This window comes from Strix aluco, chromosome 13 (genome assembly GCF_031877795.1).
Source record: "Strix aluco isolate bStrAlu1 chromosome 13, bStrAlu1.hap1, whole genome shotgun sequence".
Taxonomy (NCBI): Eukaryota; Metazoa; Chordata; class Aves; order Strigiformes; family Strigidae; genus Strix; species Strix aluco.
The window spans coordinates 82967-110622 of record NC_133943.1 but is presented as its reverse complement, the minus strand read 5'-3'; the positions used below and the strand labels follow the sequence as shown (position 1 = coordinate 110622).

General features: G+C 42.0%; 1 protein-coding gene across 7 annotated transcripts; it reads left to right on the top strand.

Moving 5' to 3' along the window:
* On the top strand, positions 1-26020 carry REEP2 (receptor accessory protein 2). Of its 7 annotated transcripts, XR_012624958.1 has the most exons (10): positions 1-158; positions 404-476; positions 7046-7122; positions 8249-8317; positions 8520-8640; positions 9205-9318; positions 9691-9838; positions 10142-10299; positions 12269-12437; positions 20525-26020. XR_012624958.1 is itself a non-coding variant. In XM_074838174.1 (9 exons), the coding sequence occupies exons 1-9, from the start codon at positions 127-129 to the stop codon at positions 12341-12343; spliced, it is 867 nt and encodes a 288-aa protein (XP_074694275.1). In that variant the 5' UTR covers positions 1-126; the 3' UTR covers positions 12344-26020. The 7 variants fall into 7 exon arrangements, 6 of the variants coding, with proteins under 6 accessions (XP_074694275.1, XP_074694277.1, XP_074694279.1 ...); XM_074838174.1 differs by having other exon boundaries at positions 12269-26020; XM_074838176.1 differs by lacking the exon at positions 8249-8317 and having other exon boundaries at positions 12269-25852.
* The last annotated feature ends 1636 nt before the right edge of the window (positions 26021-27656 follow it).

The following is a 27656-nucleotide window of genomic DNA, read 5'->3' as shown; positions in this document are numbered from 1 at the left end:
CCCCGCGCCCGGGCCGGGGCTGCGCGCGCTGCGGGAGCCGCCCGTGAAGCGCCGCCTCGCGCCGCCGCCGCGTCCCGCCGCCGCCCCGGTGCCGCCGCCGCCGCCCCGGTGCCCGCCGCCATCGCCATGGTCTCCTGGATCATCTCCCGCCTCGTGGTGTGAGTGCGGCCGCCGCGCAGGGCCCGTCCCCGGCGGGGCAGCAGCGGCGCACCCGGTCCTGCCTGCGGGACCCCGCCGCGGGGGGCGGCCGGCGGGGCCAGCGCTGCCGCGGGGGCGGCTGCGGCCGCGGGCGGGCGGGTCGGCGCAGGCCGGGGCGGGCGGGCCCCGCCCGGGGAGGTGGCGGGGCAGCGGCCGGCGGGGCGCGGGCTGCGGCGCGGCGCTGAGGGGTCCGCTCTCCCCACAGGCTGATCTTCGGCACCCTCTACCCCGCATACTCCTCCTACAAGGCCGTTAAGACGAAAAACGTGAAGGAATACGTGAGTACGGACTCGCCGTGCGGCGGCTGCCCCGCGCCCCCGGGCCGTCCCCGGACCGAGGCCTCTCCGGGCCCGCAGGCGCGTCGGGCTGGGCCAGGCCGCGGAGCCGCAGCCCCGACGGGCGGTGCGGGAAGGGCGCTCGCGGACCGGGCGGCCTCGGCCGCGACCGCGGGCTGCTCTTGCTCGGGAGATGCTGGGGGAGGAGGGAAGGCGGGGGAAACACTTGCATCCTGGAAGCACCTGCAAGTCCACGACAAGTTTTCTCCTCTAACTTTACCCTAATTCCGTGCCCTTTTACTGCATTTTCAGCACTACTTTTGTTTTCTTCCAAAAGGCTGAGTAATCTGGCTTGGTTTGTGTCATCCCATCAGCCTTACTTGTGATCACTGTTTTCTGTTGGTCAGGACTTCATCCTCCTCCTTTTCTGGAATTGTTTCTCTCTCTCTCTCTACACCGTTGTTACAATGAACTCTATTTAAAACACCAAATGCTTTTGAATGGTGTGATGTGTCATCGTCGTACAGAAAGGGCGTTCTGAGTTGATCAGTGGAGACAAGAGCTACTTGGTTTATGGGTGGGATGAGTTTGGGGTTATCTGGAGCCAGGAATAACCTGATGGAGAAGAGAGGTAACATGGGTGAATAGGGTATAATTTGTCAGCATTGCTTTGTGGTGTAGTCTGAGACTCTTTATGCAGCTGGCTCTGTTTGCTCCTTACAAAACAACATAGCAACAATAAAGATTGCAGGGTATAGTCCTTTTTTTGTCTCGTGCTGCTTCAGTCCTCTAGAATTGCTTAGACCTTTCTGTTGTGTTGGCTTAAAATTCAGCCCACCATTTTTTGAAGGAGATGCTAGCTGAGGTGAGAGTCTCACTCATAGTGGACAGCTTTACAAACCACAACATCTGGCAGAGGTGTGTTGGTTTTTGCTTTGGGTTTGGGCTTTTTTTTAATACTGGTCTCAGCAGAGAAGTTGAAATGTGAATATTTAGGAGGCATTGATAACTGATACAGTGTTTTGAGCAAAGATTAAAGATAAAGTAAGATGAGCTTTACTGAACTTTGAATGTTATTAGTAATAACATTAGAAACTGAAAAAAAAGCATGAAAGGAGCTGATTGGAAAAGGGGTAACATAACCCCCATTTTTAAAAAGGGAAATAAAGAGGACCAGGGGAGCTACAGGCCAGTCAGTCTCACCCCTGTGCCTGGCAAGATCATGGAACACACCCTCCTGGAAACTCTGCTGGGGCACATGGAAAATAAGGTGATTGATGACAGCCCGCATGGCTGCACTAAGGGCAAACCGTGCCTGACACATTTGGTGGCCTTCTGTGACAGTTACAGCGCTGGTGGGTAAGGGAAGGGCACCTGAAGTCATCGACATGGACTTGTGCAAAGCATCTGAGGCTGTCCTGCACGACATCCTGTCTCTGACTTGGAGAGACGTGGATTTGACGGACGGAAATTGTCTGGGTGGTCACACTCAAAGAGTTCTGGTCGATGGCTCCATGACCAAGTGCAGAGCAGTGACGAGTGACGTCCTCAGGGGTCGGGGTTGGCACCGGTGCTGTTCAACATCTTTGTTGGGGACACGGACAGTGGGATCGAGGCACCCTCAGCAAGTTCCCCACCGACACCGAGCTGTGTGGTGCGGTGACACGCTGAGGGAAGGATCCAGCCAGAGGGACCTGGACAGGCTGGAGAGGGGGGATGGGCAAACCTCATGGAGTTCAACAAGGCCAAGGGCAAGGTCCTGCCCATGGGTTGGGGCAATCCCCAGCACAAATCCAGGCTGGGCGAGGAGTGGCTGGAGAGCAGCCCCAAGGAGAAGGACTTGGGGGTGTTGGCGGATGGGAAACTGTCTGTGAGCCAGCAACGTGCGCTGGCAGCCCAGAAAGCCACCCGTGTGCTGGGCTGCACCCAGAGCAGTGTGGGCAGCAGGGTGAGTGGGGGGATTCTCCCCATCTGCTCCGCTCTGTGAGACCCCCCCTGCAGTGCTGGGTCCAGCTCTGGGGGCACCAACATCAGAAGGACACGGACCTGCTCGAGCGGGGCCAGAGGAGGCCACGAAGATGCTCGGGGGGCTGGAGCACCCCCCTGTGAGGACAGGCTGAGAGAGTTGGGGGGGTTCAGCTGGAGAAGAGAAGGCTCCGGGGAGACCTTAGAGCGGCCTCCCAGGACTGAAAGGGGCTACAGGAAAGGGGGGAGGGACTCTTGATCAGGGAGTGTAGGGATAAGACGAGGGCTAACAGCTTTAAACTGAAAGAGGGCAGATTTAGATGAGATATAAGGAAGAAATTCTTCCCTGTGAGGGTGGTGAGGCCCTGGCACAGGTTGCCCAGAGAAGCTGTGGCTGCCCCCTCCCTGGAAGGGCTCAAGGCCAGGTTGGACAGGGCTTTGGGCAACCCAGGCTAGTGGAAGGTGTCCCTGCCCGAGGCAGGGGGTGTCACTAGATGGGCTTTTAAGGTCCCTCCCAACCCAAACCAGTCTGTGATTCTATGAAACTAACTGAATAATTGCATGATCCTGTGACTTCATAGTTATCTTTGCAGTTATGTATGAAGTAGTATCGTATTACTCTTGTCTTCTTTGGGCTTCCTCTTCTCTTACCAATTGCCTTTGACCTTAATTTGTTGCATGAAATGTGTATTTTTTACCAAGAATTTTATTCAGGCTCATGAGTGTGTGTCATGGAAGGTGTTCCAGTTACAGAATCTGTTAATTTTAAGACAGACTCAAATTTCAGAGTTTTAAATTGGTTTGTGGAGAACTTGAGGGGAAAAAACACCTCATTTTTTAAAACGGCCTATAGCATGCTTGTTCTGGAGCTCAAAGACCCGTTAAATACGGAGCCTTTGACTTTGTAGGCATTCTTCACAGTAAAAACCTGCTTATTTTCAGTGGGTAGGTTGGCCGTTGAGGCACATAAATGCTGCATTTCCTTGCAGAATGTAAAAATTGTATTGATCTGATTTTCTTTTGGTAGATGTTACCTAAATTGCTGTAAGACTTCCCTAATCTGATGGCGAAAAAGAAATGAGATGCAGTACTTGAATATCATAAAGCTGTCTTAACAATAATATCAACCAATCACCTGGTTGTAAGCCCCACTAGGGCTGATGTGGAAAACTATGGCATTCATTTTTGGGTTTTGTTTAATACTTTACTGATACAGTTTTCTTGAAGTAGATCTGGATCGCTACAGCAGAAAATTTTCTCTTGTTTTTATTTTCAGTGCAAATACTGGAGTTAGTTCAAGAAAATGTATTTGAACTGCTAAAACTGATCTTGTATATAATTTATTTCTCCTTGAGAAGACCACATCAGAAATAAGGATTTAGATGTTGGACTATTATCTGCCTAATTCGCTGATATTTGGAGGGCTTCTTCCTTCTCAACATAAGTGGAAAGACGGGGAAAAACCAATTTTGTTAAACACAGGAAAGGGGGCCAGTATCTGTTCAAACTGTTCTTCATGTGAAAAGTCAGTGGAAAACTTGGATGCTGTGCTGCACGTTTCTGAAGCCACCTGTGTCTGTGTACCACTACTTGTTCATAATGCTTAAGAACCAGCGTTGGTGAGGGAGAAAGATCTTGCAGGTGTGTCTGTGCTGGAGAGTGTGGTGTGTTGGAGATGGAGTTGACACAGACCAGGCTACCACAAGCAGTCCATCAGTGGCATCACAGTACCTTGCAAACTTGCTCCTCTCCCCCACCGTGATAAATTTATATGCTAAGTCCTTGAGCAGCTGTGAAAAACTGCTTCTAGTAGCTCAGACTGTTTTAAAAGTAATTTCTTTTTATGTATCATCTTTAGCTTTGGTCGAGTCTACATCCCAATTATGCTTTTGCGTTTACTGAATTCATTTAGGTTCTTGGTGCAACTTGGGAAACTACGTATGTGCACTTAGCTGAAGTTGGTGGTCATCGGCTTGAGCAGCAAAGACCTGACTCCTTTTTAATGGATTGAAAAAAAAAATACAGCCTGGTTTGAACCTCAGTTTTTTAAGGTGTTTGTAATTGATGGATTGCAAACATCATAAAAAAAAAAGATTAGTAATTCTTCCCCTCTGCTTTCTGCTCTTCTAGTTTCTGGTCACCTACACTTCAGGGACTTCTAGAGCTAGAAGTTGGATCCTTCTGGTTTATTTAAGATCTATATTTCTTTTTGTCTTTGGCTGCAGGGCATAGAGTGAAGGGTGGCAGGAGACGGCAGAGACACCCGTGTCCAGTATCAAAGATGTGAACACGCAGTTTATTTAAACAGTAACAAAAAAATGCCCTTTCAGTTCCTTTTCCAAACACCCCTGAACATTCTGTTAGCAGAGTGGTTTCATCAGGCTGTCTATAGTGACCGCTCCTGAGTGGCATGAGCTAATGTATGTAACCACAATAGTTTTCACTAAGAAAAAGCATATTCTAAGTTCATTACTTGGTATTTAATGACACTTAGTGACAAAATGCAGCTGGAGATCCATCAGTATAGATCCCTTTCTGAATTCTTCAGTCAACTAATACTTAATCCGCTGGGTAGAAAAGTATCTTCTGCACATTTGTCATCTTCTTATTCGCAACCTTTTCCAGATCTTTCATGAAGATGAACAGCACAGATCTCAACACTGATTCCCGTTGGATTCCACTGGTAACTCTCCTCATTGTGAAAAATGGCCATTTATTTTTATCCTTTGTTTCCTGTCTTTTAACCAATTGTTAATCCTCAAGAGTCCTTTCCTTTTTATCCTTGACAACTTAGTTTCTTTAAGTGTTTATTTAGGCCTGTTGGAAACTTTGTAGAAACTTCATACACCCTGCCTGTAAGGGAAGCACTGTAACAGGAGCTTGTGGAAACCTAAGAATTCTGCTACATTTGTGAGATTCATTTTTTTCTGCAAAAAAACATATTCCTCATTATGTTACATATATGTACGTATCTGCTAATTCCATGTATTATTATTGCCTTCGTTTTGCCTAATACTTAAGTAAGATTTACTGGTGTGTAGCTTCTCTGAAATCTCTCACCCATTGGGATCCCTGTGTGGCACCTCTGATTTGTCGTTATTCACGCACTTTTTCACACAAGAGCTGATTTATATTGCTGCATTGAAGAGTTAAGCATTCGTTTCACTGAGTTGCTCTAGAAGTCAAGTGAATGACACCTGGTCCTGGTCCTGTCCAAACTGATGATCCAAGGAAAAGAAAAACAGAACCAGGAGAGACCCATAAAATACAAGTTTTTCTACTTTCTGTTGTGGAAAAAATTGCACAATACAATGGAAATAATTTGGGTGGGCTATGAACCACTATTTTCAAAACCATCCACTGTGTTGGAGGGGTTGGAGCATAATTTTACTGGGTTTTTTAGAAAGTTTTGGAGGGTCTTTTAAGAGCAGATCAACAAATTTTCCAACACATGCAAGTCTGGGGAGATAACTGCTTTTATAACATCATTTGCTGTAACAAAGACTGTCACTAAACTGTTTGTGTAATTTTAATATATGGATTAATATGTGGATTTAACATGTGGAATTTCCTTGATTCAGTTTCGTTCTCTTTTCCCATTCTTGATGACACTGAGGCTGTTAAATTGCTTTTAGCAAAGGTGACCTCTTCTTTCCATTTATCTGCTACTTAAATTTATTTTTACTTCTTAACAGCATAGAAAACTGATAATTTCCATCATAAGATATTAACTCTTCCACTATAGGAAATTTTTGGGTAGCAGTTTTCATAATCCAGCTGATTCCTCTTTAGGAATAATTGGCCTGTAGCTGAGAGACTTGTTACTAAAACAGCAGAGTGTGAGTGTGTGTTAGGGGAGAATTATTTTATGTTTGCTTTGAAAGAAATACCTACTACTTCAGAGAAAGGTGTGAGGAAGTAGGGAGATAGACAGTAGGCATAGAGATGTGCCGTAATGGCACAAAGTACACTTTGTAAACTATACTCAAGACCTTAAACAAGAAGGTAACGTTGATGTGGCATGCTCTTTGCTTTCCTACCTCTTACTGAGCCTTTATTTAAAACGAAAGGAGAAATGCTTAGGTAATTTCTGGGAGTAATGATTAAGGCAAAGAATGCTTATTAATGAGTTAGAACAAAATACTGTGTCTGTTGGTTTGGGTTTTTTTTTCTTCCCAAGAAAAACTGTAAATCAAGAAAATACAGGGCTGCTGTTGAAACTAAACTTTTGCATATGTGTGTATATATATGTATTTATTACAATAATTGTATGTGAAAGACTATAACTTCTTAAAGTGAACTGCTTACTCTTTTTAGATAGCTTATTTGGGACTTTTAACACTGTTGCATCATGATATTGCTACAAGGGTATGCATTCATTAGTGTATCTGTATGCATTATCCTGCACATCCGAGCACATTAATCCTACATGCTTTCCCAAACTCTAATGTACCATTTGGTATGTGACCCTCTCCAGTACTGATGATATATGCCGCCTTGTTGAATTCATCTTAATGTGTGGAGATGATGAGTCATTCTTACTGAGAAGACATTTTGCTTTTTTCTGGCTTCTGATGGATGTTTATTGAGTGACTGCTCTTTTGCAGGTGAAGTGGATGATGTACTGGATTGTGTTTGCCTTTTTTACCACTGCAGAAACACTCACAGACATTGTTCTTTCTTGGTGAGTCCCTTGGTGGCATGGCTTTTTTTGTTGGGTTTGTTGGGGTTTTTTTAAAGAAAAGAGGAGTAGTGTTAGGATGCTAAGAATAAAATGTCTCTCCTTTAGGGGTTTTCAATCCCTATGAAGAGTCTGCAGGTTTGTAGATGCTATGTGTAGTAGCTGCTGGTTCAGCTGTTTCATCTCCTGTGCTTGCAAACAGTTATGATAAATACGCAGTATCTGTAAGAGGATCTTCATTCATAACGAAATATTTTAGAGAAGCTGTTAATGTGAACTGGTAAAGCTTGAGAAATGGTGGTCTAAAAAACACTTAAAAAAGATGGTAGAAGGAGGGGACCTGCTCTGCGTTGCAAGCCTGTTGTGTGGAGGAGCAGCTCAGATGCATGTCTGTGCTCCAAGTGGTGTTTTGCATGATGAAACACTAGCGGGGCTGGGGTGGAGTGGGGTTGGGGGAAGCAGATTCTTAATCCTTTCAGTGTTGTGTGTCATGCTCGGCAATATGGAGGCCTCCAAAAATGACAAATCATTGTCACATGTCTTCAACTGAACCTTTGGAACGGGATATCTTCACTTTCTTCATTGCTTTAGTGCATGCATCTCTGAAAGAATACTCGTCAAGAGTTGCATCTTGTAAAAAAAAGTGAAATGGCTACACAGGCCTTACAAAAGTGCTCAGCAGTTTTGCCTCTTCCTGTATTAGCCTTGAGAAGCAGACAAAGGTCTAAAAAGTACAAGAGCTTTGGCTTGTTTACATACTGAGAATGGATCACTGAAAACAGAAGTCCCTTACTGCTAATAGCGACAGTAGAAAGTTTGTGTTCACTTATTTCAATCTCTACTGCTGCATCTTCCCAGAGACTTTACTGCAAGGGTTAGAGATGATAGACTACTGCTGCCTGCTCTTGTTCATTTACATGGATGCTCATCTTGGGTCTTATCTGAGGAGTACCTATTGGAAGTTTCAGAAACTGAGCCATCAGCCTTAGCAGGAATCTGAGATTTGTTGAGATATGTAGTTGAAAACCTTGGAAAATGAAAGTGTCATATTAACATCCAGTGGATAGTCTCTGAACAAACCTCGGGATGATGAGAGTAGCTATCAGACTGTAATTTGGTGTGTTTGCAGGGCTGAGAGATGCCCTGTTTATGGAGTTTTCATGGCTATGGATGAAAGACTAAATGAGACTCGAAGAAGGTATATCCTAGGATTCCAAAGAGGGTTCTGCTATTCTGACCTGATATTCTTTTGTTTCCGAGCCTTTATCTTGCCTTTGCTCCTTCTGCCTATGCTGCTCTCTACCAGTTATCTCCATCTGTCTCTGTGCTGATCTTGATTCCAGTTCTCCATCTTTCTCTCTCTCTCTCTCCCTTTTTTTTTTCTTCCCTCCTTCTCTCAGGTTTCCCTTTTATTTCGAGCTGAAAATTGCATTTGTGATTTGGCTGCTCTCCCCTTACACCAAGGGCTCCAGTGTCCTCTACAGGAAGTTTGTGCACCCAACGCTCTCCAATAAGGAGAAGGTACTCACTTGTTGTTAGAAGATGCTGACCTATCTGGGAGCTGACTGACTTCTGATTCAGTTATGCCACAATAAAAACTGAAATGTGTGAATCGTGCTTGTGCTGGCAGTAGTGGATGTAGAATGATTTTGTCTCTGACAACAATGTCATACTGCAGCTTACTGAAGATTGTGATGTAGCCAGTAGTTTGCCTAATGCTTAGAAAGCATGTTTGGCTAACCCAGCGTCATGAGCCCTTAGAGCCACTGTCAGTAGTTAAGCTCTTTGAATCACGGTAGGAGCAGCATGTTTTGTAGCCATGCTGTTCTTTCACATTGTCTGTATAAGCAACTGCTTTGTTTCAGTTGTTACCATTTCGAAATAGCGTACTTTAAGTAAAAGTTGCATTTGCAAGCTTTCTGTAAGTAGCAGAGAAACTGCGGTTATGTGATCAATGACAGCTGATGCTGGTAGCCTGGAAAAAAGCTTCCAGATGAGCTTTGGGTTTTTAAGGGTGATGGTGGGGAGACTTTGATCATGTTTGTAACGAGGAGCTAAATGCCATGTTCCACATTGCCTTCCTAGGAAATTGATGAATACATTACTCAGGCTCGTGACAAGAGCTATGAAACCATGATGCGAGTTGGCAAGAGAGGGTTAAACCTTGCTGCCAATGCAGCAGTTACTGCAGCTGCAAAGGTAATGCAACACCTTCTCTAACGTTCAGGAATTCCCCAGCAGTTTAGTTTTGTGTGCCAGCAATTAGTGCTATGGGTCTGTTAGGGATGCTGGTACTTGTTGGCACCAATCTACAGTTCCTTTCCTCCCATTTGCCTTGCAGTTAATCCCATCCTTTGACTTATGAAAAGTGGAGGGAGAGTGGAATGGGGTTTGCTTTAACCTCTTCCCTGTTGGTCTCGGGAGCATACTTTTCTTTTTCCCTTCTGTGTTTTTTTTCCAGAGTACCCCAGTTGGGAATAGGGCACCTTTCCTCTTCTTCTGAATGATCCTATGTGAGATGGTCTTGGTGAAGGTGAAGTGACCTTGACCCTAATTTTTATGTCCTCTTAGGGACAGGGAGTTTTGTCTGAAAAGCTGCGAAGTTTCAGCATGCAGGATCTCACTCTGATCCGGGATGAAGATACTGTGCATATGAGAGGCCATGAGCCACAGCTTCACCCCTCTGGTGGGAGTCTTCTTGAAACCATTGAGGATTCAGGTACAGAACACCCCAGCTGGGCCACTGTGTGAGGCCTCATGTGGTGAGCCAGGAGGGGAGGGGGGGTTCCCTGGACTCTTCGTGCACTGGGTCTCAAAAGGACTGCGAGACTCCAAATTATCTGGGAGAAGTTATCTTGTCTTCCCTAGTCCCTTCCCATCTGCTTACACATTCCTGTACTTTTTTGCATTATCCTTCTTAAGGATGGTTGACATCTCCCTTTCATGTGGTACTTCAGCATGGGCCATTTTAGACTTCATGTGATTTTTCAAAAGTGTTTGCTGAAACTTTCTTATTCCTTAGCTTCCTGTTACTCCTCAGGAGAGGAGAGCAGTGTGGCACAGAGGTCTAATGGAACCCTGTCGGAGACTAGAACAGACCCATCAGATGAAGATGGAGGAGACAAACTTCCTAAACGTACCCAGAGTCTCAAAACTCCTAAGAAGATGATGAAAGCTGAGGTGAGGTGGTGTGTAAATTATTTGCAGCACTGACATTGATTTGTGAGCTTTGTTGGAAGGCTTCGGCTTCGTAGTCTCAGTGCATTTAAAAGCTGTTTGTATCAACTTTGTTGGACTAAGTCTTTGCTAGTTGAGTCCTACATCAGAGGACTTGCTGCCTACTTGCTATACTAGTTTCTAGCTTTTGTATTTTTATCATGCCTGTGAACCTCTGCCATAAGCCAGGACCCATTCAGGTTTTGTGTTGAAGAGTGGGGCGTTAGATATTTTTAACATGTTTTGTTGACTGTATCCTCTCTCCTGTCTGTTACAGTCTAAATATATAATATAATACTATTGTGACATTTAGCCACTTTCTCCTCATCTAAAATGCAACGGTTCTATACCCTCTTAGGCCTTCCTGGACTTCTGCGTATTAGATATGGGGAAAATGTTATTTCCTCCTTCACACTACTCCCCATCCCCTCCCCAACTCCCCTCCACCCCAGGGTTTTGTCCTGAAGTTTGGGTTAACTGGTCACTGTGGAGCTGTCCCCTCCATGTGTCCATGTGACGATCCAGGATATTTACAGCCATTCACATGGGACATGAGTTGCCTGTATTCTTATTATTAAAACAAACCGTACATGAAAATAAATGCAGTTGTGTCCAGGAGCCATTTTAGCTTAACAATCTCTGGTTTCAGCTGTTGGTGTGTTCTCTAGAACATGCTTTTTGAGGTGCTGCTTTCCAGCTTTTGACTTTTACTTGAATGTTTCTTGTGGTTTGATTTATACCTAATAAAATGCTTCTCTCTTTTTGTGAAGTTGGGGTCCTATTTACTTGATTCAACTTGGACTCCTAATTTTGTTTTATTTTTATTTAAGATAAAGAGTATTGTATGACTGGCTCACATTGTCAAGCTTTTCAGGCTAAATTAAATAATTTGGGGGAAAAGAATTGCTTAAAGCATCATTTTAAGTTGTACTGTTAACCTGTACAGGACACCTTTGCATGTGATTAAGTATTCTTTGTAACAATCACAAAATAGTTGAGGTTGGAGGGGACCTCTGGAGATCATCTGGTCCGACCCCACTGCTCAAGCAAGGCCACCTAGAGCCGGTTTCTCAGGACCATGTCCAGATAGCTTTTGAATATCTCCAAGGATGGATATGTATGTCTAAAGATGCATTTAAAATCAGCCTGGATCTTTTTTAAATTTCCAAGGCTTACTTCTGAGTTGATCCCTCTGCGTTCCTCTGTAGCATATTAGACAGGAGCAGGGAAACAGGAACAAAATTTGGTTCCAACTTCCTAGCAAGGAATTTTTAATGTGAAATTGTGATAAGACTAACGACTTTTCTGTGCTGTTCATTGTGAATACAGAAATTCTGATCAAGCCCTTTGCAGCCATATTGGGTTTTATGCTCACTCTGTTTGGAGCTTCAGTTCAGGTGTAGGATTTGTAGGAGGTCTTTGACTGAGACCTCCAAGATTGCCCAGAAGGACCGAATGCATTGTAGATCATAAATGCACTCTTCTTGCCAATATCTAGAATGAAAGACACTGGAGTAAGGTGTGCAAACTAGTCCAAGATGTTTCTATGTGTTTCAGAGAACAGCATTTGGGATGGCAGTCAAGAAGCAGAAGAGTTACACCAGTGAAGTGTTATGTGAATGTCACCAGTTAGAAATATCGCTAGGTCTAATCTTTTGTTGAGACAGCTGACTTTGGTTTTATTATCACACTTGTCCAGTTTTAGGATGTCTTCCTCTCCTGGTTGCTATTTGATAGATACACTCAGAGTGATTTGTTTATTAACGAAAAACAAATGGAATGGATAAGTAGCCTTTTTGAAACAACAGATGACATGAATAGGGTCATCATCTTGTAGTTCTTTTGTCCCATTTTCACTCTGCATTCTTGTATCTTTCTGCTAAGCATTTAGGTGTTAAACTAACCTAAGATGCCTCTTTTTTTTCCTCCTCAGCTTCCAGTAAGAAGTGTGAAAGCCCGCCCTAAGAAGAAAGCTGCAGGCTCTCTTGCTTCTGGCGAGTCATCCTAAGGAGACCTCCCCCTCCCCAGCACCTGTCTCTGTTCCGGGATTTGCCTGTCACTTTTGAGGGGAAACTCCCCAAAGGAAGGGAGCCGCGATTCATGTACATAACAGATACTGCTTTGTAGAGCTCATTCCAAGGCAAGGGGGAGGCTGGGCTTCAGAAAATGGAGTAGAGGATACACATCCTCGGGAATTTTCTCCTTTTCATCTCTCTGTCAGAGGGAATGCTGATATGTCTGTACATAGCCTGTTGCTTTGGAATTCCCACTGTATAACCCTAGTTGGGGAGAATCTTTGCTGGAAGAACTGACTAGGGTTAGAGACATCCATTGCACAGAAGCTGGAAAAATATTAGACACTGGAGTTCCACAGGGGTGGGTGGCTCCCTAAAATGTCTTATCTTGCTCTGGGTATTCTTCTGCAGCTGTGCGTTGTTGAGAAGTGCCCACCACGATTCATCCTCCTTAAGAATGGACTGTACCTGTCATGTCCATCCCCTTTGAGAAGGTGGCTGAAATGGTGTATGCTGAGTGCTTTTGAACATAAAGGACTAGCTCATGGGAGGAGTATTCTAGATTCCCGTTAGTAGTACTGGAAGATGAAGAGATTGGGTTTTATTTCATTATTTCTGGAAGGTGAAGGGAGATAACTGAAAAACTGAGTGCAATGGAGTAGGTGCAGGTATCTGTAAGAGTTAAGTATTGAGAAGGGAAGTTGGGCATCTGTAAGATTTTGGCTCTTCTAGAAGCTGCTTGAATTTTATTTCAGGTTCTGTTGTTCACTTTGATTCCTGTGAGAGCATCAGAGTGAGGCGAGTCCCATGCAGTGGGAGAAGTTGGCAGGGAGACTGTTGCTTTGCCATTTAGTGATTGAACTCCATGTCAACCTGATGCTTGTTACTACAGACAAATTCTTTCGTTCTAGCAGATGACTGGGGAGAATCTGGTTCAATATAGCCCGTGAGCATACTTGAGAATTTCAGAAGCCCTTATCTCTCAGCCTTAGGAGATCCAGTCCTCAGGGCATGAGAACTGATAAATAGTTGATGTATGAATTTCACTAGTTCCAGGATTCCGTTTATGGGGGATAAAAATCAGGGAGTAGGACACACTACTGTGATCAGTCAGTCCTCTTGCTTTATCCTACTGCAGCCCTTGCACAGATTTTTCTGTCTGACCATGTGCCATGTTCATCAGCTTCCTGAGGCTTGAGCAATATGTAACACTTGGGACAGAACTATATTGAATGTAGAATATGTGTTGTGGGAGTGAAATTGCAGTGCTGCAGAGAAAATTTGCATCATGCCAAGCCATGCTGGATTCTAATCTGTTGAACATTTTTGAGGGGAGATCCCCTGTAGACAGGCCAATAGGGTCAGTGGGAATTTATGAGTTAGGGTTCCTGTTGAGATCTATAATGGGGGACCACCATTATAGACTTGGTTGTCTAAATGAGTACTTGATGGTCTTAATCTTTACTAAAACTACTTATCAAAGGAACCTGGCTCCTCCTTCCCTCCTGAAGACCATTCTTAGCTCTAGGTGCAGGTATTTGTGTTTGCCCAGTATTTTGCTGTTGACAATGTATAGAAGCACTTCTGCGAGTAATGTTCCACAAGTACTTCTGTCCTGAAGAACAGCCCTTCAAAAGTTTGTAAAGTTGAAGGTTAGGACTGAATTTTTTCTTGTTTCCCATTGTCTTGGTGGGAAATTGTTATGAATTGACTAGTTATTTTAGGAAACCAATTAAGTTGGTTTTACTTTTATTTGTAGCTTTTAAAAATTGAAGTCTTGACAGACCGTGTCAGAAACTTGCATCCTGCCAGAAATACTTGTCCTAAATTATCCACAAGGCCTTATGCAGAAGCCAGTAGAAAATCCCTGATGCCCAAAAGAAAAGCAAGTATTTTGTTCTTTTTACTTTAACAGACATTGTATATGTGTCTTACTAGTACATGCAAAGGCATGTTCTGAGCAGGAATTCTGTTTCCAAAGGAAATTCCCCTCTTCCATACAAGGGTTAAAAATCTTTACTGATTATGTGAAAGATTCAGTTGTGAGGAATTGCTGTCCTAGATTTCACTGTACAGAACAAGATAGAATCATTTTTCTCTATATACCAAGTACCTCTATGACCACATTTCTTGAAAATTTTTTCCTTTAACTAAAAATTTCCATAGCAAATTATTTACGTAAATCATTGTGAGGGACTTGATTTGGAAGCCAAGGTTTGGTTAGTCTTCCCTTATGCTGATCTCCATGCTCTTTCCTTGCACATGTATGGTGATAGTCTTGGATTACTTGGTTTTCATACAGTGACTTTCCAGAATGTTTTCTAGAATCAGTTCATTTGTAGTAACTCTTCTTGCTTTGAAGCACAGGAGGAATTTCTAAAGACTCAGTTTTGGCCTTTGGATTTACCTTTGTCTTCCTGAGCTAGGTCCTGCACTGAGTATCTTACTTAGAATTGATACGTGATGTCATTAGCCTGTGAGTAAGTACGGGTCAGTCTTACTCTGACTTTTGTTATGCAGGGAAATTAAATAACTTCTGGTTGTAAGGGAGAGTCTGGAGTAGAGTCGGGGACTGTTATCTAGTGTATGATACAAAGCTGATGATGCCAAGCAGCAGAACTTACCCAGAGCAAGAACAATGTCTTAGCATAGACACTATTTTCTTCTTCCAGTACAAATGTGACTGCTAGATTGTGCTCTGCTTGATCAAAGCCTCTGCAGATCTGCCACCACCCATGTGATCTCTTAGTGAGTTTCTAGATATAGTTCTGCATTGGATGGCATGGTCTTGCATAGAAATTCTCTTGTTAATGAGAACGCTGAATGTGCTGTTTTGATGAAATGCTTTTATCAGCTGTTGTTCAGTGTTTTCAGCAGGAAATGCTGGAATGTAGTTTCTCTTCAGTATCATCTGTGGGCTTCATTGTGCAGTTACACAAATGGTTAAATCTTCACCTAGCAGTAGAACCCCTTGTATTCAGTAAGTGTTTATACCCCTTTCCTAATACACCTGGGCACAAAGAGAAACACAGTAAAAGAAAATGATACCTGAAGTGGGTGGGGGGGGAATGTAGGGACATGGTATGTGTGTGTCATACTTCGTGTGCCTAAAAATTATCCTAAAATACCTGTACCATGAGATATAACGTGAAGCCATGACTGCCTTTTGGAAAGAAACGTTGTACCTCCATGCTGTATAATACTATGAGTCAGTGTTCTGCTGCTGGAAAAGAAGATAGTGAAATGTGAGAAACTTAAGGATTTGCTGCATAAAAGGGAAAAATGGTTTCTTGCTTGGCAGTATCCTTCATGGTGGGTAAGAAATAGGAAGATACAGGAGAGACTGCTGTCAGGTTTTAAACCTTACACTTCAACTAAACATCTTCATTTCTTACTGTTCTTTATTGAGTTTCTGGTTCTCCAGCCTTATGTTTCCAAGCCTGGGGGGACTGATTTCTTTTAGACTAGATTTTAACTTCCATGGTAGGTAGAGGATTTATTAGAGAGGGATGCTGGTGTTCTTAAAATTGCAAAGCTTTTTCTGGGGAAGCTACACCTTCGCCTGTTTTAGTGAACTGAGTTCCATTCATGGTCCTTTTGCAGTGCTGGGCTTTCTTTTTTATACATCCCTCCTGGAAGTATGACTCTCTCACAATATATGGCCAAGTAATTTCTGCCTTCAAAAGCAAGATTTCTGGAGAACCCCAACTTTCCAGAAATTGTTGTTTATTCTTTGCCATCTTAATCATCAGGAAATATAGTGCCTTAGGAGGAAAGTGGGATGACTGTGGAATACTCTGCTGGTTCTCTGATCTGCACAGAGCGTTGTGTCTGCATGTTAACTGTGAGGTGTCATCGTATGCTTGAGAGCAGCTGTTGAGTTGAGCCGAGTGTTCCTATCTGTCTTCCAAACTTGCATATAATGCTGGAAAGTGTGGCTTACTGCCTAAGAGGAGAATCACTGAAAAAAACCCTCTTATCCTTCTTTCTGATGGAGACGCTGTGTTGTGACATTGCTGCTTGCTGGGGAGATGCTGAATCACATCTCTCTATGTAACTGATCAGTACTGCAGCTTCTCTTGCTTTACCCACTAAGGATTTGTAATGTGCCACTTGGCTGAAGCATCTTGTTGTGCTGCTTTCTGAGTTGCCCTGTAAAGTCAGATATGTGGAAAACCAGCAAAGTGTTCTGAAGCTATATGAGCTCACAGAGTCACTGGAGTTGGAAGGGACATCTGTAGGACATCTGGTGCAGCCTCCCTGCTTAGGTAGGGCCAGCCCAAGCCAGTTGCCCAGGAGTTCCTAGTGTGCTATTTGTGGTCTGGAGCCTACTGAATTTAATGTTTAAGAGCATGCTGTGTGGGGATGTGCTTTAGTGTTACTGAGGAGAAAGGATTCCTGGTCACCTTTCATCTGGAATTTGGCACTATTACAAAACACTATAAACATAACTCAGTATTACGTTATTTATAGGTATTAAGCCTAGAGGCTTCAGAAGAGATCTTAAGAGGTGTGCAGAGTAACTTGTGAGAACAGTTGGTTTGAACAGTAAATAAAGGCAATAAACCTGCATAGCAGCCAAAAACCTGTCTCATGAGATAGAGTGGAAAATGAGCTGTGTACACTAGAGTTGCCCAGAAAATACTGCTGACTTTGTGATCCTCAAGCAATACTTAAACTCTGTGCTCTACAGGTTAGAGCCTGATTTCTCTCCTACAGCACCTCTTTGTGTCTTACCTTTCTAAGCTGGGCTTGAGCTACATGCATTGAGATTCTTGAACCTTTCATCACTTCAGAACAATAAAGTTTGGATTTTACCTCAGCAGGCAGCTGATCTGCAGGGAGGACCAGATGATTAGAAAGTATCTCACATCACTTTATAGTAGGTGTGTTCTGCTGGGGAAGCGCCAGCAGGGAGCTCCAGAGGGTACGTTCATCTGGGAAGTTACCCCTCCGCACAAAGCCTACATTTTTGGATGAACCAGATGCTGGACTTTGCTACACTCATATACACAGCTCTCTGTAGAATCCCAAAATTCAATGTCAGAATTGCCAGACCTCTATTTATGATGAGAACTGGAATCAAAATAATATGAAGAGAAACAGTGGCAAATTGGTGGGGGGTTTTTTCTGCAATTTTGCAGGTTAATTTAGGTCTTTGCTGCTTCTGTGCCTAAAACCTTTCCATAAACCCCTGACAAGCAAACTGTTACTTCCTTGCTCTGTTTCTCAGCTCCTATCCTTTCATGACCCAGTTACATTTCTTAGGTTTTCTCTTATTAAGGAAGGGACTACTTCCATTTTGCTGACTGTGGAGATATGAAAAATACTGTCTTTTAGAGCTGAAATTTAGCCTTTTTCCATTATTTAATCCTATGACCTAGAATCATACAGTGACTCTCACAACAAGGCCTAAGGCTGGATTCCCGGGTGCAGTCTGAACATCTATTGCCAATAGCATAGTTTGATGTATTTCTCTGTTCTTACGGTGACTTCTGGCTGAAATGTGCTTCTGCAGACCCTTTGGACAAGAGCATTTTGTCTGCATTTAGCCAAATAATGTTAGAAGCAACGTTTGTGGAAAAGCTGCAAAAGTGAGTGAACTCTAAAGGAGTAAGAGTTCAAGTCTTCTGTAATATACAACTGTCTTGAGACTGTAGAAGATTTGTGGCAGCAGTAGAAATGCCCTGCTGTACTGACTTACCAAAGATGGGGAATTCAATCATGTTTGCAGCAGGTTGGGGAGGAGAGTCAGGCTGGATGGCAAGCATATAAAATTTTTACATGCAAGGGAACTGAGTTTTTACCGTAAGTAATACTTATAGTAACTTACCAAAAAGAAAGCAAGCTGAAAATTTTGGGGGACTTAATTAACCTCTTAATTTTATAATCCTGATCATCAAACCTAGTATTGAATACAAACCTTTTGTATTCGTGCTGCTTCCTTTTTGGGAAAGCACTGAGTTGATGGACTCCTCACTTTTGACTCCTCTGTTAGATTATTGTTCAAATGTTGTGAATGTCACATAGAGATAAATGAAATTTTAATTTTGAGATGTGACCATGACATCATGTCTAAATTCAGGCATGCTGAACTATGTATGAAACAGTGTTGGCTGAGCGAAAGCCCGATAGGAAGATGGGGAAGCTGAGACAGATCTAGGGAGGTAAGGATCACTGGAGGAACTTTGCTGAAGTGCAGAAATTAGAGACTATGTAGCGATGCTTGGTTTTGATTTAACATTTCCATGACAGAGTTCCTGTTAGCACAGTGCTGATCTGAAGGCAGTAAGGCCCAGGGAGAGTTGTGAATTGCTTTTTGTCCACCAGAGGGTATAAGCATAACATACAATCCCTGAAAGGGAGAGAGCAGAAACTTGTCTGGAAACAGATGAATTATGACAGCTTGAACGTCAGTATTTCCTGTGTATGAGAGTGAAGGCCCCGCTTAGGAAGGGGTGGGGGGGGAGGCAGGGAATAAAATGAGGCTCTAATGGAGAAATACGAAGTAATGCTGCAGTTAGCCCCTGACTAAAAAGGCTATTTAAGCTTGCTGGGCTCTCTAATTGGGCTACTTTCCAGTGAGGCTTGCTGAGACAATAGTGTTAGAGAAGAACTGTCCTCAAATCTTTGTGTTGTCCATTCAAACAATTTTCTAGCTGCAGGAAGCAGCTCTGTAAATGGCAATGTTTGTGACTTATTCCGCTCCCCCCCCCCCACCACCACCCCTGCCTTTTGCAGTTAACCAGTTTCTGTGTGTTTGTGTACTCAGTAGTGTTGCCCTAATTTATGCACTGAAGTTTGTAGTATTTCCTGATAAGAATGAGTAGTTTCTTTCAATTGGATCTGTACTCTGTGAAAATAGAAGCAATGTTAATCTAAAAATACAGATGTGTCTAATGGTTACTATGGTAATTTGTGACCATGGCAACAGAGAGATAGCATTCTCAAGAAGAGACAGGTTCCCTTTTATTGGTGGTGTTCTTTTGTTTTTAAGTCAGCAACCTAATCAATGGTGCAAGCACTTCAGGAAAAAGCACAGACTTTTATTTCTTAACCATACAAGATCATGTGGGTACAAGGGACTTTGACATTGTCTTGCATAAGATTTTTATAGAAGAGCTGATGAAGTACAGACTGTAGGAGTAGACAGTGAGGTGGATAAAAACCTGGCTGTATGGCCAGGCCCAGGGGGTGGTGATCAGTCGCAGGAAGTCTAATTGGAGGCCAGCAGCTAGCAGCATACCCCAGGGCTCAATACTGCGTCTAATCCTGTTTAACATCTTCGTTAATGGTCTGGATGATGGGCAGAGGGTACCCTCAGCAAGTTTGCTGATAACAGAAAACTGGGAAGAGTGGCTGATAGGCCAGAAGGTTGTGCAGGAAGAAGCAGGAGGTATATAGTGTGTCTGACCCTGCATCTCAAAATATATGGAAATCCTAATAGGAACATGATGAGACAGGCTGAGATTCTTTCCGATGTTGAGAAAGAGGATGTCTTTTATCCGCAACATCATAGACAGAGACTTACAGACTGAAGGAAGGTCCAGAATATACCAGGAGGTTACTGTAGAAAAAAGAAATAGAATATAGAACAGGGCTGGGGTTTCTTTATTATCAGACTTTGGGGGGGGGGGTGGGGAAATCAGTATGTTTCTGTTTTGTTTTTCCATCATATGACCAGAGTTAAATAAATAACATAGAGCTTTCAGGCAGGTGCTAAATTTCAATGAGTTGTGGATTGCCCTGACGTAGTTGAGACCCCCAAGAGCATTTATTGCATTATAGGAAACACTTAGTAATGATTTAAAGAGTTATAAGAAATGAATATATTATTGAGGGAGGTAGGAATGGGCTTTCATGACTAAGACTCGTATTTAGTGCATGGCTATCTCTGCCAGTATACACCTAACGTAAAGGCTCTTTACTAGCAACACTCAATGTCAGTTTTATAAGGAAATGTGCTGGATATAAATTTAGTCAAAACCAAATCACATAATTTTCCAAGCCAGGCCCTATTGGGGAATATAGCAACTGAATGGAAATTGCAGCATTGCTGCTATTACTTGCTAATTTGGGGCAATGAATATCTTGAATTAAATAGGATCTAAACTGCATTTAAAAGCCAATTTTTGTTAAATCCAGCTGTTGTGACCATTTTGTATTTGCCACAGAAATACAGTAACTGAACAGTGGAGCCGCTGCCGTGCTCAAAGACCATTACCTCAGAAAAGGGAAAATAGAGAAAAGGCCATCCCAGCCTGAATTTGTTCAACTAGCCCAGTCTCCTGTCTCTGATAGTGCTGAGTCTACCTGACGACCAGTGGGCAGTCTGGAATTAACAGACACATTGGAAAAGCCTCTTCCTGACACTGTCACCTTTTTACCCATGCTCTGAAGCACGGTGATGTTAAATGACTGGGTTGCTTGGGGTTTTTGGGGAGAGGGAGTTTGAATTCTTTCACTGTTTTTTTGTAGAGGTATTAAAAGTTTAGTCAGTTGCTGCAGTATAATGACTTAAATGTAGAAACCTTGAGGCATCCTAATCTTGTCATATGCTTGCTTTGTTACGCAGACTCTTTCTAGGTATCTTTTTACATTCTCTTTTGTGAAGAGTGTTAAAGAAAATCATGTATTATCTCTTTGATATCTTGCTCTTTTGCTTTCATTAATTTTCTCCTATTTCAAAGGACCTGTAGTTTTTCTCCCATTTCTCCCGAGTATTGATACCAAGGTTTTATCGGTGCAGATGTGCTTTCATTCCACAGGGTGGCAGCTAATCCTTATTTCCCTTCTCAGTTATTTTGCCATTTCTGCTAGAAGCAGCTTTCCTGGCCAAGTTGCCCTCTAAGGCATGAGGGTCATGAACCTGTAAATACAGTCCCTCTGTTGGGGCTAAAGCATATTTGGAAAAACTTATTATATTGTGTCTGTTAAGGCTGGATCAACTTGCTGAAGATTGTAGTAGCTGACAAGACAAAAAAAACCATCATCCAATGACTAAATTTTGAATATTACATATTGCTACTGTTTTATGTGGGTCTCTTGTTAGTGGTGCTCCAAGTATAACTGAATGCAAGTATATGGTGGCACCTCTAGATAGAAGTTGCTTTGATAGAGGCTTAGTTATTGATGTGGGTGGGGGAGAGAGCTTCTGGAAGTTACTTATTCACTCTTTACTTCCAATTTATTTTGACAGAGAAGTATCTCAGATAATTTGAACTGAAATCTCCATGTGTCGTTAGAATAGGTTTATAGGTTTATGAGTTGCAGGTATGGCTTTTTGTTCTTTGCTATTGAGTTTACATAGTTTCCTCCCACCCCCTGCCCCAGTTTCTTATTATGGATACCTGTGAATATTTTTCTTTAAAAGGCTGTTGTTTTGTTCTCAAACTGTGCTCATAAATTGTTTTAATTTATCTCCATGTCTTTCTTATGTGTTTAGTCTTCTGACTTTCCCCCTCTCCACTGTTGAATAAAGATATGAAAACTAATACAGAGTCCTACTATTTCTGCCATGTAAAACTCAAGGCAAGTTTTGAGAATCTGGTTTGTCCTGGCTTTATTTCCTCACGTAGATGTTGCCTCTCAATTAGGTTGTGTCCACTTCCCAGCTGTTAACTGAGGACTTAGATTCATATCACAAGTGTATTTGTTAAGTGGTCTTTTCACTCGTGCAGGTACAGATCACTGTAGAATCAAACACATCCAGGAGACCCACCTAAATTACAGCTGCAAATAACTTCTGGGGAGGGCAGAGGGTGGAAAGAATTTTATGTGTGTGAAGTTAGAGAATGGTGAATATCTGTTTCTGGGTGCACGTGTAGAAGCATGAATGTTTAGTCAGTACTACATAGCTACTACACCTAGGTATGAAATAGTAGATTGGTGGGGAAATAATTGCAGTCTTGCAGGGCAGGTAGCAGGAACTTGGCTTACTTACTGAAAAGCCTGTTGTGTGGACAACAGACACAGAGGGCGTGTGAAATTACGAGATAAAAACGGGCCGTGAGAAGAATTTTCTGTGTTTATCATCAACAGTTGGTCCTCCACAGGCCCTGCTAGTGAGTCAAATGGGTAGTCAGGGCTAGCAGTTGTAGTGACTGGGATAAGAAAGGAATTCAGCTAGCAGGGTTCTACTGGCACCTTGCTGCTTTGTGTTTTGGATAGTACAAAGGTCTCAAGCTGAGGGACTGTGGTCTCCAGCTGGAAGGTAGTAACAGCAGTAATGGAATGAGTCTCTGGTTTTGATTGAGTTGAAATCCTTTTTGACTTTGAAATTCAGCCTAGCTTTTTTTTGTTGTTGTTGTTGTTTTTTTCTGTTTTTCCCCAAGTGTAGTTTTCCTCTGGCACCTTCGTATAGGTGAAGTCTTTCTCTTTCTCCCCCCTTGCTGTCAGTTTTTCCTGCCAATGCTATGAATGTCAAACCTGCCAGCCTCCCACCTCTGTGGATGTCCTCGTGAAGGAGGCAGATTTGCTGCTGCTGCTGCTTCTGTTTCAGCCAGCTCCAAGTTGACATTCCCAACCCCAGCAGTCAGAAGCTGAAATGTTTATGTAGTAAATAGGTGTTTGTCTGTATTTCTGGGCATATGCCAAAAATATTATGTGGTTATTTTGCTCTCTGTATATGTCTGTGACATTTCATATCCCCACTTTTTGGAGAGGACTAGTGTATTTCATGTATTCATCGTACACTCCAATATGGTACAACAGCACTTGACCTGCGCAGAATGATTACAGGAGCAGTGAGTGAGTTGCACTGGTTTGGACCCTGGGTTTGCCTGTTTGTTACAATACTGGCAGCTCTTCTCCTCCTGGGCTAGCAGGCTCAAGTAAAGTACCACTGAATTTGTGAGTTGTAGGTAATAGGTTAGAGATGACTGGCAAGCAGCTTAGTCTGCTAGCACAGCGACTGAGATAATGCTTTTGGACCTCAGAGATGATTATCTGGTCAGGAGTATTCATCCTGGTTTATGATGTTGACTCACCAGAGCTGTCATTATTTGATAACAGGGATAACCATGGGGCTTTGGAACCATCCTGTGTGTTCAATAGGAGATCTGTGCAGTTCTCACCAGCCTGACTTCCCATGGAACGAGAGCACCATTGTCTGTCCTGAGCTGGCATGCGTTTTTTCTGCCAGTTGGAGGGAGGGTGATTTGTGCTCTTCCTAGCATATAGAAACCATTAGAATTGTTCCTAAATCATAAATGTCCTTTGGCTACATAAGACAGGGATCAAAATGAGAACAAGGATGCAAAGCAATGAAATGTCTTGAGTATGATGAATTTGTGCTTCTGCCTTTGATTTGACATGTGAAACGAGGCCTCGTGTTCTTTCTAATGGATGATGCTACAGGCAATAACCAGTGAAACACTACATTTCATTTTGGAGCCTCTCAATGTCTACTGGCTATAAGTGGTAGTATCGGGAGTACAACAGTATATTGATGGTGTTCTGTTTTTAGCCTTAAAAATGTGTATTAATTGTTACATTTCATATAATTGTGCCCAGCCATTTGGCTCCTTTTTATCTAATCTGTTTTGGTTTGCTGGTGTGTACTCTATGAAAAGCTTTTCTTTGATGGTGTCAAGTGGGTGAAGACCTTTTTGAAATGGGTACATGTAATGAAAAGGATCGGAGATTCTACAAGAGAAATGAAGAATTATTTCAGAGAATTTCTGTTTAAAGCCTCCAAACAGCTTTTGCACATGTTTGTATATTAGTGAATTACAGATGAAGGAAGCCAAAACTTCCAGTTCCTTAGCACCACAGAAATACTGTCACTCCAAACTCCCAAGAAAGCTGGAACAGTGAAACCTGTGCTAACTGTGAACAAATAAACACAGCTTTTTAGTTAAAACTTTGTTCTCTTAGAATAAATTCTTCAGCACACAAACTAGATAACTGTGATTATATCAAAACAGTTTTTCTGATAGACAGTACAGGAGTAATGTGGTTCCAGTAGGAATGCAAACATGCTGTTGCTATGGAGCTTCTGCCATCATCATAGTAAAAGACACTGCAAACGCTGCCATACTCAGCTTGCAGAAAAAGCAGTCATAACCTTAATTGATTTTTACAGAATTCATAAATTGTATGCTCTAGCAGTGAAATGGGAGAAGAAACAGTCCCACCAAAGTAACTTGGATTCTTTTCAGAAAGTAAGCTAACTCATGTGCCAGTGTTTATGGTAAATTTCCATGCAACAAGAAAGCAAAAAGCCAGAAGCAGGGAAGGACAACCTTATCAATCAGCATGTAGGTACAACAAAGCCAGGAGTGACCAAGAGGAACATGTACCAGTTGAACGGAGTAACCGTACACAGATGTATGCATCTGTGGGAGAAGAAAACACCCACCCTGAAGAAGTGACTTAAGGAAGATGTTGAACACAAACAATTAGAACTATGAAGTCTGGAAAATCCTGGCTTGTTTAGAACTACTCAGAAGAATAAAGAAGTACTTGGAATACATTGTTTAGTTTAAAATTAATTGAATTCTAATTTGACACTGTCACTCCTATAGTACATGCATCTCAACCATAAGATGAGATACAGATGGATTTGTGGACATAGAAAATGGTATTTTACCAAACTTTACATACGTAAACCTTTAAATATTGTCTTATACACTCAGATGTGAATTTTTTGCATTTTGCCTGGATCCTTTTTTGTGCAGAAGTGTGTGGTAATGAACATCGACTCCTTAAAAGTAGAATAACCTTCTCCCCACATGTGAGGTTATGCAAATGAAAATTGCATACAGTGATCTTTTCTTGGTGCCATAATATATATCAAATATTGATCCAATGATTTCTTACTGCTCAGTACATCTTGTTTTCTAGAGTACTTTCCAGGTGATGAAAAACATTTCTTCTTGGAGGATAGTTCTTTCAAGTTGCTTTTTTCTTTTATTTTCCTTAAAAAAAAAAAAAACAACTTATTGCCATGATTTTGTTTTAACCCTCTGATGAGGTCATCCTGTACCCCTGAAATCAAAAGGAATTTAGTTGTTAGATATTGTAGTTTGCTTTGGTTTTCATATTTATGTTCAACAGCTTTTACAATGCATCTTAACTTGCATTATTTATGGATTTAATGTATGGTTCACTAATGACTCTGAAGTGTATCAGGTTTTAAAGTATTCTACTCAGTTCCTTTTCAAAAACAGTTCTGTTATCTTTGTAGGTCTTTCTCAACATAATTGTTATCTCAGAAAATTAAAAATCTGGATATATAATTCAATGTGGTAAAAGTTCTTAATAAAATTGCTCTGTTCCTTTTCTTCTGAAATTGCCTATGAGGGAGCTTAAAGTATATAATTTCATGTCATAGAGAATATGCATACAATGCACTTATCCCAGCATTCCCAGAAATTATTTTCTTTCATGTACTGGGTGCTTATTATGTCACTAAAGCTTAAAAGTCAATACCGTCTCTTCCTTGGTGTCTGTGAGTCTACTGCTGGCCTCTCATGCAATAAATTCTGTCAATTGGTTCTTATTTGCCTGGACTGAATGCAGAGGGCTTTGGCTCCCCCACTCTAGTTACTTTCGTAAATATGTTTATGTGATTAAAATATGTTTACAAAGAAATAGCTCATGTGATGTAGGAAGAATGTTTGTAAGGTCCTTGACTGTTACTAGTAAATCCCACGATTTCTTTTGGCTTTGTCCCTGTTCTGTTTTACTGGGGGTCAAAGGATGATGTGGAGCAGAATCACTTACACGCAGGACCCAGAGCGGTGCCTCCCTGGGGATAGGCCTGTGGGGACACTTGCTGGATTTGGAGAGGTATGATGAGGCATTAATTTTCTTGAAATGGATCTTTTCCATTGAATACCGTTTAATTCATGGTGAGGCTAGTCTCTAAACTCTGCAGTGTTGTGAAAACCAAAATTAGCCTGTGGTTTTATACTTGTTTTGAGACTTCCAGTTCTTTCACGTCTGTTTTGCCAGTTACTAGCTTTTTCCTTGATCGCTTTCATGAAACTATGACAAGCAAGGAACAAATTTCATCAATTGACTTCACAGAGATCTTAATTGCATACTCCTTTACCTTGAGTGTTACTTACTATGCACCTTAAAATTTGGCATTCTTTTTTTTTTCTAATTGCAGGAAAAAAAAAAAAAATTAAACATGGGAGATAGGTTTAACGCTGCTCTTGAAAATGCAACTTCCTCTTTCTAGTGAGCTGCCTAAGATGTTGTTCTGTGAAATTTCCATCCTTCCCCTTGTTATTGCACACAAAGCAATTATTTTTAGTTTAGCTTGACAGGCTGGTAAAAGGAAGCCATTTGAGAAGTGAGGAGGGCTGAAGTTTTGTAGAAATTCCAAGCAGCTCTGCACTGAATCATCAGTCCCAGGAGCATGGAGACTTTCCATAGAAATGTCACACAGACCTGCTGGCATATTAATGAGCAAGCAGTGATGAGCTTTCAGTCAAGTTGATTTTAGAGTTCTTGCTCAGCTTGGGATAAAAACTCTTGCATTCAGTAATAGAACAGTTTAGCAAATGTAAGATCAAGACAAAGACAGTGCAGACTTGGGCTATTTCATTCATGAGGTAGAAGGGAACCTTGCCTCTAGTGATGTGTTTATATTGTGGTTTAGTTTTATTACAATCACACTTCTTTCCTCAGCTTTTACAAGCTAGAATTAGTAAAAGCCATAAGTCTACCGCTATCCTAACTACTATAAGACTTTTCCTATCGGGAAATGGTTATTTTTAACTTCCTGTATAGTTAAGCACTGGTTTATGTTTTAATACTCTAAAGTAATTTTTGACTTCAAATTTACTTTGAAGCAAGACTTGTATTTTCTTTTGGAATTTTTGCCACAGAGGAACCCTGAGAAATAAACAAAAGGTCAATAATATACTTTCAGGAAGAGTAACCTGCAGAGACATAGGGCAGGAGATTAGCTAGCTAAAATGTCTGTAACATTTGTTTTTCAAAGTACTTAAAATATTATTGAATGCAATGCAAAAAACTCCTGTTCATGTACCATTGAAGTGGAATATCTAAAAATAAAAGTCAGGAAATGCAACCAGGAAGGTTAACAGTGAATGCAATACAACCACATTGTATTTCCTCCTGTTCTACTACTTAAAGTACAAGAGGAGGTATTGTTAAACTCATATATAATATGAAAATTAATTCCCTGGGCTTACTCTGGGAATAAGAAAAAGTTAATTTAGCTCCTTTCATTGCAACAACCTAAGGTTTTCCTCTAATACATGGGAGTTTTTAACATTATAATTGCTAGCTTGTGGCATTATTGCTGTAACCTATCTAAAATTAAGG